Raw genomic sequence first — 12,526 nt, 5'->3', positions numbered from 1 at the left:
GTGCATCGATGAATTTTAATTAGGATATTTATTGAATGAAATTCACATTCTCAATAATACAATAATACAATTCGATTATGATTTTCTATTCAGGGTAACAATTTTTTGTTGTTGCCGATAATTCTTTTTTTTTTCGTAATGCAGTTTAAAGAACTAAACTTTAGATATAAACACGGCGCAATTGCATTTTGCTAGCCTTTGTTACAATAAACGTGTGCATACATATCTAATTGGAATCTATCTAATCATTCATCGCAAAAAAAAGATAATTTTCAAATTATGGAATTTTATTTTTACGGAATATTAAAAAAATAGAAGAATTATATCTAGAAATAATAACATTTAAGGCATTAAAAAGTACACATTTTTACAAGATATCTGCTAATTTTATAGACAACGGTAAATACAAATTATACTATACCCTACGCATTATTAAGTTTAGAAATTATTTATTATTTATGTAATTATCTACAAACGTCACAAATATTACGTTTTTAATAAATAATGATTTTTCCATGATTCACTATCACTTAATATTTAAAATTTAAGATAAAGTACTTGAGGCAATAATACGGCAAGTCACGAGGACATTTTAAAGAATTTTCGCACAAATCGTACAAGAGTAAGCTTATTTTATTATACAATATCTATGCTTGTTCTTTAATATCATTTCTGAATTGCAAGATTCGTTTTGCCGAAACTACATCGATTTCGATTAACCTGTTACACGAACACATTTTTGTGACTGGAACATATGAATATTTGAAAAGTACTAAATTTTTTAATTATTAAATTTATTTTCTTTGAAAATTGCAATACTTAAACTTAATATAAATATAGTATACAATAATGAGCCTATATGATTAGAACAAAATTGTGAAAGATGAGATTGTGAAACATAAAATTATTTAAAATCGTTATACTATTTGAAAATTAGAAAAATGTTCCAGGATCATCTGGACTCAAATATTCTAGTTACGTTAAAGAGCACAAGCTGAGATTTTTGCGTGGCTTAATATCCTATTGCCTCAAGCCCTCGTATGCGTATATTTACAAATTTTCTTCTTTTATACGACTTTTGTAGTGTCGCCCAGTGTCGAAAAAGGAAATCACAAAACATCTCAGCGCGATTGAGGAGAGAAAAGGAGTACCTGATTCAGATATTATTATAAATACTCAGATATTACAAGTAACGATACTTTGTTACTTTTATTTCGTTACCTTTTGTTATATTTACATGATAATTAATCATCGGTTATACGTTGCCACGCGCGTAGCGATCATATATATTCATTCTATCAATTTAGCGTAATAGGCTTGAACGTTAGCATATATTACTACATAGAGAGGTCGACTCTTCAATTTCTGAACAACTTGTTGTAATAACTGAAAATACATTGAACTTTTTCAATATATTTTCACTTGTTACTGCAACAAGTTTATAAGTACAGTGAATGCAAAATGTATTCATACATTTAAAAAGCCTTATTTGTAGAAAAAAAACATTAATTAGCATTTTATTAACAATGAGTATATTCTCTCCTAATATAAACGAAAGAGTTTTACGAAAATAATCGTGTTCATGATTTTAAGAAGTTAAATTTTTCGATTGTGCGAATACATTTGGTGCATCCAAATAATACAATTTTTTACTTATTATATAATTTATATATAATTACTTATTATTATATATAAATATGTTTTAATTATTACATCTTTTTAGGTACAGTAATTTTGAAAAATACACAATCTATTTTATTCTTTATTAATAAATTGCTAATTAATGTTTACTTTCTAAAAATAAAGTTTTTTTTTTAAACATGTATGTATCTCTCATATATGAATTATTTTTTGCAATCACTGTAGGTTTCCTATTTTTTTTTTAATAATAAAATATATCTTTTACTTGTGTGGAAAAAAACAGATTATATTATAGTACGGCTGGACGACAATGTCGTATTTTCTATTAACGACGTTTGTCGATATTGTTAAAAAAATATCGCTCGCAATAATTACAGCGAACATTCGACACCTATCTCATACTTGGAGCAAACGGATAATTTTTACAGCGATGATTCATCGACTTGCCACTATAATTATTCTGCGCGATGTTTTCTAGCAAGATATCGCGACAATGTTGTCGAGGCAATATGGAACACCGCTATTGGGAAAATCCATACACAGTCGAGAGGAATAATGTAAGAACTCTATCACCTCGTGTCCGTAAATTAGAAACGATTTTTTTACGTTGAAGCACGGCGATGCCTTCCAATCTTGCGTAAACTCTCTTAGCGGCTAACTTAATGAAACTTGAACAGAAGTCCGTAATCAAAGAAATTTCCAACTAATATTAACATTGAGATCGCAACAGGATGTGCGAACATATGATCGCTGCGACATTATGTCCTTTCCATTAAATTCGCTTATAATCGAATGTGGTTGTTGTTTCCTGTGGCTGGGCTTCGGACCTGTCGTCTAGCTCTAATTGAACAGACGCAATAATCTTTTGTTATAGCTTGCGTTTACTTCTAATGCTTTAAGGATGTATCACTAATTTTTACATTTTGATTTTTATATTTTAAATAAACTATATACATATGAAAGTTATGTCTATAACATTCTATTTTTATTGAACAACATATTTTTATAGTTTATTTACTTTATTGGTATTATTATTTGTTAACATTATTTGTTAACGTTGACATTTTTTAAATAATGACAAAAATTGAATTTTTTGTACAACTACTACTTTTTTAAGATGATCTATATAAATTTTCATTATAATGCAGAAATTAATCGTTTTGTTTAATAAATAAGTAAATAAATTTTGTTTATTTACAAAACTAATTTCTCCATCGCAATAAAACTGTATAAATCATCTTGAATAGTTAAAGTAATTATATTAAAAAATTTAATATAGATTTTTGTTATTATTTTACAATACATTTCTATACAATTCCATTGGAGCTCTGATAAAGCTGAAAAAACAGACTACTTATATTGCAACAATTTTTTTTATCTGAGTTCTAAATCGCCGTCAAAAAAATTTTTTTGTTTTATTATTACAATGTTTTCATAATTTTTTTATTTTTTGAATATATGTAATACATCCTTGAAGAAATAAAAGAATACATCGAACGAGAATTTGCGACAGTGAATATTTAATGATTCAAAATCTGTGCATAGACTTGCGAAATATGCACAATCGGAAATATCTCGAAATTAATTTAACACATATTTAGAGAAAACATGGCATTAATGACATCTTTACCACATGGCAAAAGATGCAATATGTGCACAAGGATGCAATATAAAATTAATAGCTATTCATGCAAGGAAGAACTCACAAGTGTGTATCATTTCGTATTTTGTGCGGTACATATGATATTTTCTACATTAATACTTTTTTTTTATGGATCGAATCACAAATAATAATCTCTTATTAGCCTAGACTGTGACCGGTATGTTTGTAGTCGCTTCTTATTTTAAGCATCTTAAGTAACGTCTTAAGATGCTAGTACAGTTGTTTCTGTATGTTGGTTTATGACATCTTAAGACTATTTAAGACAATCTTAAAATATAATTGACTATGAACTTTGGCCTGTGACACAATATGGCAGTAAATAAAAAAAGCATCCTTTACGACAGTTTATGATGTATGCGAACACTGTTTCAAAACCGTGTTTAAATCACATTTTTATTTTATAGAGCCTAATAAATTCTTAATGTAATTGCACGTGTTCTGATGCTTAGCGTCTATATAAAATATATGTACACATTATCACTAAATTTAAGAATTACGTAGCTTATTACCACAGTATACATTCTTAATTTTTTTTTATTTTAATTATCTCAGATGTGATACCGAAACATTCGGATACTAATCACAATCGATCTGAGACGCTAATAATACAAATATAAGGCACCGAAACATTCGGGCATTCCTATATAATAAATAATTATTAGCTAGATAATCTCAAATCGATTGTGGTTAATATCCGAACGATTCAGTACACAGTCATATCTGAAATATTGTTAAAATTTAAAAAATTAAGTATATATATATATATATATATATATATATATATATATTGTATTTATAACGTCTAATTTTGACCGATTATTAGCATTCTCGTACATATGTGTATCATTTACACGGTCATATTTATTCGTATTAGCACAGTTTTTTACAATTTCAATTTTTATACTTTGATGAATATTTCTCTACGCGCGTGAAAAATGCAGCTAATTATATAAAATTTGTCATTTGTGTATTTTACAATTAATAATCATTCGTTTTTCTTTTAACAAATTCCTAGTCAAATTTCGCGTAATAATTGTCTGCTAACAAGCAAGCCTTGTGTAAAATATGCTATCGTGTTTATTATAATATATCTCCAATGGACCGACACGAATTGTGGTTGTGAGAATTATAAGAGCTGTGTAGGCCTATATAGGCTAAAATCTCTTGAATGTCGTTCAGAATCATGTCCTGGATAATATTTGTTAAGATCAAGACCATTGGAGATTATTCCTCTTAATTTCATTTTTGCATTAAAAATTCATTTTTGCGTAAAAATGAAAATAAGAGATATAATCTCCTTGGCCTTAATTTTGGCAAATATTATTCAGAACGACATTCAATTAACCGTCGATCGGATATCTTGCATAATGCCGGCGATACTATAACTTTCAAGCCTTAATTATTAATAATAATTTGGAAAGTACTTAATGAAAAAATATTTTATTATAGTGTTTTGAAAAACTCTTGAAATAAGTTATAAGACTATGTAATAAAAAGAGGGGGGTCCTGTTTAAAAAATTCAACTTGAACTTCATATGACCTTGCAGACTCCACTCAATGTCAACCTTTTATCATCAGTTACGTAGATTTTTTGAAGTCCTACAACTTTGCTTTTATATATTTTTCACTAGAGTTGATCGTTTTCGAGATATTTTAGTGTTCCCAGACTTTTTGAAGACCCTGTATATACATTTTAAGCTAAGTACTTCGTGTTCTAATTTATACAAGTATGTACAAATTCGAACACATTGAGGAAAATGTGTCTATTGCACTTTGCATCATCGTGAGATTTCACGTGCACGCAACGTAAGTATGAAGAATTACTGTACACATTTATTGCGGAAAATAAATAAATAAAAAATACGTAAATAAGTCTTTAATTTCAAAAAAATTATTGAATTTGATAAAAAAAAAAGAGTTAGCAATTTAAACAAGATTTAGATGTAACTCCTAATAAATAATGATATATTTATTTTTAAACATATTCAAACATGGCACAACAGGGTTTAGGAAATACACAAATGATTAAAACTATGCCATTGTCATTAATTACTCGTACACTTAATTTTAACAATTGTCTAAGAAGCATAAGCAGACAAACTATAAACTTCCTATGTATAAAAAGAAGTAACATACTTGATACTATAAATAATCGTAACTGAACAAGATGAGATAAATATAATAACAAAAGGAAATTAGTTGTGTAAATTTAATTAAAATAAAGAATCTTTGCTATATAATAAAGGCAGTCGTCTATCAAATGGGAGAGCCACACTATCTATCTTTGTAAAACGTCTCAATCTTCTAAGCTAAGAAAATCAGTACTACATAATATTGCGTAAAAAGTCTTAAATATATAGAAATTGGACGTCTTGGCGCTGATCATAACAAGCATAATCGATAAAAAGAACACAACCAACATTGTTATACTAACAATAAGTACGATTAAATCAATGAGTATATCATGTACATGTATGATTTCATGCGATTTCGTTCGGAATTTCGAGATTTGTCAAGAAACGTGCTTTCGAGATTAACGACAAGATAAAAAGAGAAAGATGTACCGTAAGATGGATGCATGACATTTACTTGTGAGTACAGTGCACGATAGAATAAGAGTATAACAACGCAATTTAACATGATTAAAACGTGACTGTTGTGTTACCTGTAGAGATCGCGAACTTGATCTTCTCGGAACGCATTTCTGCACGTGTTCAGCTTGTTCTCCAACGCCTGTAGAAAAGAATAATTATGATCAGAGACATGCTACTTTTTAAGAATACCTTCAGAGCTATAATAGACAAGCACAACAAGTGTTATATTGATAAGATTGCGACGAATGTTGTGACAAATGTTAGATTAACAAATATTATGATATATAATATATCACATAGAATTATTATTTTGATTAAGTGCAGGCATGAAATGTTCGGCAATGCATAAGCCAGGATGATTAACGTGAATAACCAAAAGCGTTTTTAATAACGAGAAAATAAAATACCGAGACCTGCTCTTTAAGGAGATGCAAAATAATTTAATAACGATGGAGAAATCACGACGAAGATCTGCACGCGGTCGGTCTAGGTTGTTGCCTTATACAGTGAGTAGACACATGAGTCTGGGCCGCCGATAGGCCAGTAGACGAGGTGGTATTCGATATTTGTTCACTCGGACAAGTGCATTTTATTCTCCTACAGCCCATACAGACCCACCTGTCAAGCTACCAAAATGCCAACTACATCACACTAACTCCCATCTAATTTCAAGTGCAAATCAAGTCCGACTTACTTACATATCAATTGTATATTGTATATTACGTATGTACACATAATAATATGTTTTATCAATTTAATTGTGATGTAATGTAATTTTTTAACGAGTACTTTATTAGAAAAATTAATAAAAACTGAAAAAATTCGTATTTACACAGACAATTGCTTTGTACCATTAAATTCATACACAGCAATTTTATATGTATATATAAAATATATAATTTACGTATAAAGATACGGAAAGACATACTTCAAGCCATGCTTCAAGCTTAGAAAACTATAGGTGTAATAAAGAAAATATTCGAGATATATTGTATATGCTTACCCCGACTTTTCGCATAAGGTCACCGATCATATTCATTGCTAGTATTCTAGTGCAGGGTGGTAATGGTTGGCTCATATTGTTATTGTTATTCCCAATAACACCTCCTACCATCCCGTGTCCAACTAGCGGAAAACACAAAAATCAAATTAATAAATTAATTGTAATTAATTTATGTGACCAAATAAATTTCTAATTATAAATTTTTGATAAATTTGTGGTTAGTATATATAATTGTAATTGTGTCACAAGATTTTTTTGGAAAAGCCGAAACAAAGAAAAAGAAAACTACTATTAAAAAGATTTATTTAGTTACATCAATGCATCCTGCACATATATTGCTGTGATCCCTTTTTAATTTCACAAATTAAAGTTGAATATCTCAAGATGAATAGCGAATAAAATATAGAAGAGATTGTAGTTTAAATTATATACTTAATAATAATAATTAGTAACGTTTATTTTATGCAGTACATATTTATGCAGTACATATTTTCATTTTCTTAACTATTTGCACTTTTTGACGTCCGCATGATTTGTGATATCTATCAATTTTGACGATTGTCCTCTCGATGCAAAGCGGAAAAAGTACTTTGCCTTAACAAAAGTTTTGTACAACCTACTTTTTATCGGTGAAGTCGTCGTATTATTCTGAGGTATGGTTTGTGAGACTATTTGGCTAGCGGGTGAATTCGACTCCAATTCAGCCTGTAGCTTATTACTATCAACGATGCTACGAACTCTTTCAACAGACTTATTATTGTCGGCGTGATGTCTTTCATGTACTTGTATCTCCTGTTTCAAATCTAAAATACCGTAGAATATTAGCTATCGTTGTAAAGTGTGTTGAAAGGAAAGATTATCAATTACCTCTAACTTCGTCCATTAATCTTTGCACTATGACTTTTAGGCCTTCTTTTTCATCGAGTTCGGATTCGAGCAAGGCATTCTTTTCTATAGCTAAATTAAACTTAGCTTCTATTTCTTCTTCTGTGACCCTATTTATCCTATAAGAGAAATACGATAGTAGTTTTTATTAACCACTAAATTATTAACGATCGAGTTATTATCAGTTTAGTCAATTGAGAAAATGTCAAGTACCTGTGTGCTCTTTCCAAATCGTCATTCTTTTGTTCGAGTTCTCTAATATACTTGAGTAAATGCTCGTGTTGTTGCTGTAAATCTTGTGCCTTTCCCTGGAACATGGCGCAATCCGCAGACTGTTGATCTAGTCGCGTTCTCAATTGTTCAACTTCTGTGGCAAGTCTCGTGTTTCTCTGCCTCAATTCTCTATTCGTTTTTTCTGCTTGTTCCAGTGAAGTCTCCAACTCTTTCTCCAGCATCTGCGAATTCTCTTGGAATTCTTCTAATTCTCTCTCAACATCATCTTTCCTGGATATTAACAAACACTATTTTCAACTCTTTTACTTTAAAGAGAAATCACTATAATTGCCTTTATTACATATCTATTATGTACAAAGAATAACATCTATCAACAAATCATTCAAAATTTATGTGAAATACAAAGTGATGCAAAGTAATGATTCATTATTTAGTCATTAAGTAAGATAATTAAGAATATAACTTGTATATTTTAATTTACATAATGCAATAAAATTTTGCATCAATTGATTAATACAATCGAAAAATTTAGAATAAAGTAATATCTTAGGCACAGTAACATTTTTCATTTGATTCTATTAATTGTTTAACATTCTGCGTTAATTTTAAATTATTTGTTCATTGTGTCAGGTGGATCTCTTGCGATCCTTGACTATTATTTGTATTTATTACGTTTGTTAAGTAAAACGAAAGAATTATAGCAACAATGGGTTAATCCACATTTTGTAAAAACAAATATATTTTTTACTTCAATTAGAGTTTATGTTTTCCGTTTTAAGTAAAATGTAGATCAGCCACTGTTGCAAAAAGCCCTTCGAATGTACTTCTCTCTTATAAAAAACTATGAAAATTATTATAAAGAAAAAAATCTAGACAGATCACCTATGACTCATATGACACAGAACATATTGAGAATCAAATCATATATTTACAATCCTGATAATCATTCATCCTGATAATCATGTCACTTTGATCCTAATAAATGACATTATTGTAATTTATATCATGGCAATTTCATAGAAAAATAAATTTAAATCAAATAAATAAAGAAATGTCGGATATGGTCGAAGCTAGATCCTGATGCCTGATATTGGATGTTTTCAGCAAGAGATACAGTAAATAAATCATTACATCTTTCTTGTTTGCAATGTTACATGATAATTACATAATAAAAGAAACCAATAAAAGCCGATATGCCGAATGTATTATATTTATTTATAATAAATGATTTATTAGATATTAACAATAACTTTGACATTTCAACACTTTCATTTGAATCATCCTCATTCATAAATACAGAATAAACACAGCAGAGAGTTACATATATTTCAAATAACGAACACAGTAAATAAAACCGAACACACAAGTGAAATGAGATGAAAGTTCCATGAATGTTAATTTTTTATATAAAGTTCTTTAAATTCTGTACGCAATCATACTTTTGATGTTAAGGGTTTAACGATTCGACTACATTAAATGTAACATTAAACGATATATTATTTTCTTTGTCTCTAGTAGGAAAACGCCCAATATTTCTAATGTAAATTATAAAATATATTTTCTAGTTCAACTGCGCGTTGGACGGAACCAATCTTAAAAGCAGTAAGGCAATCTACCTTTGAAGTAGTTGGTTCGCAAGATCCATCCAATATTGAATCTCATCATCTTTCGACAGAAATTCCGGCGGATCTGTATCCATCATTGCGTCTGCTTTCGACAGTGAAAAGGCTGCGTATGAACTTAATCCTGTTGTTGTCCGATTTTGCTAACGGCTTTGAGATATTACAGATACAATCGTTCACCTCACGTTGACATTCTGCAAGGAAGCAAAAGCATGACAAATCTCTCAATTATCAAGATACTTGAAATGTTTAGGAAAGACCTGAACATTTCAAGCGACGTACGTATTTGTCATGTAACATTGTAGTTCGAGCCCGTTACAATTAGTCCCGCGTATGTCGAAGACGCATTCCACGATTTTTGCACGAATTTCACTCACACAGTAGAGGATTCTCTAGAATTTTTAGAATCGAGAAAATCGGATGGACGAATTCGGTTGGGAATGCGCTTTTCGAATTCGCTCTCAGCGTGGACGAATAGATCTTGGGCAATCACTCTGCGAGCGAGATGGAGCGAGACGTAGTCGCATGTATCGCTAATGTCATTATCGAATACCGTGTTATTGAGTCACACTGGCCACAAGGAGCCAAGCCAAGGAGATGCGAGCAGGCGCGTAGATAGGTATAGAAAAGTCAGTGGTATACTCACAGAACATATACTGGTGCACTGATGCCACTGTAAGAATGGTAGTAAGAATGGTGTGAGAGAAAGAGAGAGAGAGAGAGAGAGAGAAAGAGAGAGAGATCTTTCAAATGGATGTTGTTAGTATCATGGCGGAATTATGCCCGTTTCTACCAATGTAGATAAATTTTTATCTTTATTTAACTTACTCCGTCTCTTTTTATAATTCTTAAAACTAGAAAAAGTTGGAGAGTTAGTTGAATCGAAATTAAAGTTAATCTACATTGGTAGAATTGAACATTAAACAAGAGCTAGATAAAGCCCTAGACATATCAAAGTAACTAACCATGTACAAATAATACTAAGCGCTTATTGGATTATAGACAATTAGGTCGAAATAGCCAATAGGAATGGTTGCGTTCAGCAGAAAAAAATCGCTCACTGAGCAAAAAAGGAATTAATCTATGATTAATATGTTTATTTATTATAATTTACAACGTAGAATAATTTGTCTATTATAGATAACTTTTAATATCTTTTTTTTTTTACTTATTTATTACTGTTTATTATTTCTCTTCTCTAATGCTGTGTTTGGGCCGTAAAGTTATGTAGCGCTCAGTGAAGCTGGAAACACAATGAAAAGCACAGGAACAGGGAATAAAAGATTTCAACCTATCAGAAAGCGTCCATTCTATTATTCATGGTTTCTGATAAGTTGAAATTTCTTATTCCCTGTTCCTATTGCTTTTTATTGTACAATATTTCCAGTTTGACTATCACGAAGAGACGAGTTCAGATTCCCACCCAGCTATTCTCCGGGTGTCATGTTTAACGATTGATAAATAATGCCTGGTTTATGCTTCGGTCCTAACCCTAAAATCCTAAAATTCAGCCAATAGAATACAGATTTCAGTTAGGATCAATTAAGACTGGCAGTCCTATTGACTGAATTTTAAGATTTTAGAGTTAAGACCGAAGCATAAACCAAGCATAACAAGGATAGAGTGATACCTGGGTGGCACTCGGGTAAGAATCTGAATATATCCAAGTAAAGGGGCTCCACGCAATAAAAGGAACAGAGAACAGAGAATAAGAATTTCAACCTATCCGGAGCCCCTAAGAGAGAAGGAGACCCTCGATAGCACACAAATAAAAAAAAATGACCTCCTGATTTGTGACCTCCAATTGAGAAGGAATCCGCTGAGCGGATTTTAACGTTTGGGCGCCATTTGTAAAGCAGTGTCATGAGATTAGGTACTGATCGCTGCACGTATTTGCTGCTGATTTGCGATTATAAATCCAAATAAATTAAGAAGTATTTCACAAAAGAAATCTAATAATTATGTGAATAATATTATAACATAGTCAGACTAGTCAGTGAGAAACGATAATGGAATCGATGTCGATTCGACGTCGAAAGCATCAAATCATAACAAAGGACCACAAAGGACTGAAAAAAAACTAAGCTGCCGTCTGTAGGCGTGTAAAATAATTACGGTATCGCGCTCCAGGGCGCTACTTCCGTTTCATGAAGTTAGGAGCTCCGCACAATAAAAGGAATAGAGAATAGAAAACTGCAGAGAAAGCAGATCGATTCTGTATCTTGAAATGAGGTGAAAATTATAAAAGTGAGCTAATTTAGTAGAATACTGATTATTTCATTGGTCAACACCTAGTAAATTTACTCGCTTTTGTAATTTTCACCTTGTTTGAAGATACAGAATCGATCCGCAGAGTATCGATTTATATTTTATGGGAAGGAGATCCAGCTAACCTAATCTATCCTGCAATTTCAACTTACTGAAGGCAGCCATATTCCTGGTTGGAAATCGGCACATGCGCACTAAAAATTGGTGATCACATAAAAAGTTTAATGTCCACACTGTGCTTATACTGTGATAGAGTTCGAATTGTGATTAAATTCTAGCACGTGTGAGAATAAACTGTGGCTGATATATTCATAATCAAACTATTATTATTATCCATACACAGAAAGATTGCAGAAATATTGCAGAATGATTTCACTGAAACATTGCAATATTGCATAGTGATTGCGAAATGTTGCTGAATCATTGTTGCAAAATTCCAACAATGTTAAGATGTCCGCTTTTTGTTATATTGCTACAAAACGTTCCAGCAATATTGTAATGTATTTGAATAAATTTTTTACGAAAACTCTAAAATAAAAACTATTTCTATACATATATTTCATATATTTGACTTTAATTTTTCTACAAATCGCATCTCTAGTGATGTGTGCTTTTC

General features: G+C 30.8%; 1 protein-coding gene across 10 annotated transcripts; it reads right to left on the bottom strand.

Moving 5' to 3' along the window:
- Positions 1-9: 9 nt before the first annotated feature.
- On the bottom strand, positions 10-10,583 carry nudE (Nuclear distribution protein nudE). 10 transcript variants are annotated; one of them, XR_015547218.1, is made up of 9 exons: positions 10,020-10,282; positions 9,637-9,836; positions 8,000-8,290; positions 7,769-7,905; positions 7,522-7,704; positions 6,902-7,023; positions 6,312-6,524; positions 5,970-6,037; positions 10-2,481 (listed from the first exon to the last, which is right to left on the bottom strand). XR_015547218.1 is itself a non-coding variant. In XM_011070879.2 (8 exons), the coding sequence occupies exons 2-8, from the start codon at positions 9,720-9,722 to the stop codon at positions 2,424-2,426; spliced, it is 945 nt and encodes a 314-aa protein (XP_011069181.1). In that variant the 5' UTR covers positions 9,723-9,836; positions 10,020-10,282; the 3' UTR covers positions 122-2,423. The 10 variants fall into 10 exon arrangements, 9 of the variants coding, with proteins under 9 accessions (XP_011069181.1, XP_087268897.1, XP_011069179.1 ...); XM_011070879.2 differs by lacking the exon at positions 6,312-6,524 and having other exon boundaries at positions 122-2,481; XM_087412771.1 differs by lacking the exons at positions 10-2,481; positions 10,020-10,282 and adding an exon at positions 10,471-10,583 and having other exon boundaries at positions 3,351-6,037.
- Between the last annotated feature and the right edge of the window lie 1,943 nt (positions 10,584-12,526).

The sequence above is a fragment of the Acromyrmex echinatior genome, chromosome 13 (genome assembly GCF_024713525.1).
Source record: "Acromyrmex echinatior isolate Ae372 chromosome 13, ASM2471352v2, whole genome shotgun sequence".
Lineage (NCBI taxonomy): Eukaryota > Metazoa > Arthropoda > Insecta > Hymenoptera > Formicidae > Acromyrmex > Acromyrmex echinatior.
Note: the sequence above shows the minus strand (reverse complement) of the source record. Positions and strands in the feature narration are given on the sequence as shown.

Excerpts from the sequence above, each read along its gene's own strand:
- nudE (XM_087412771.1), bottom strand. The coding sequence starts at position 9,722 with ATGATGGATACAGATCCGCCGGAATTTCTGTCGAAAGATGATGAGATT. Across the intron at positions 7,906-7,999 it reads GATTTGGAAAGAGCACACAG|GATAAATAGGGTCACAGAAG; the intron begins GTACTTGACATT and ends TTTCTCTTATAG. Across the intron at positions 7,705-7,768 it reads ATTAATGGACGAAGTTAGAG|ATTTGAAACAGGAGATACAA; the intron begins GTAATTGATAAT and ends ACGGTATTTTAG.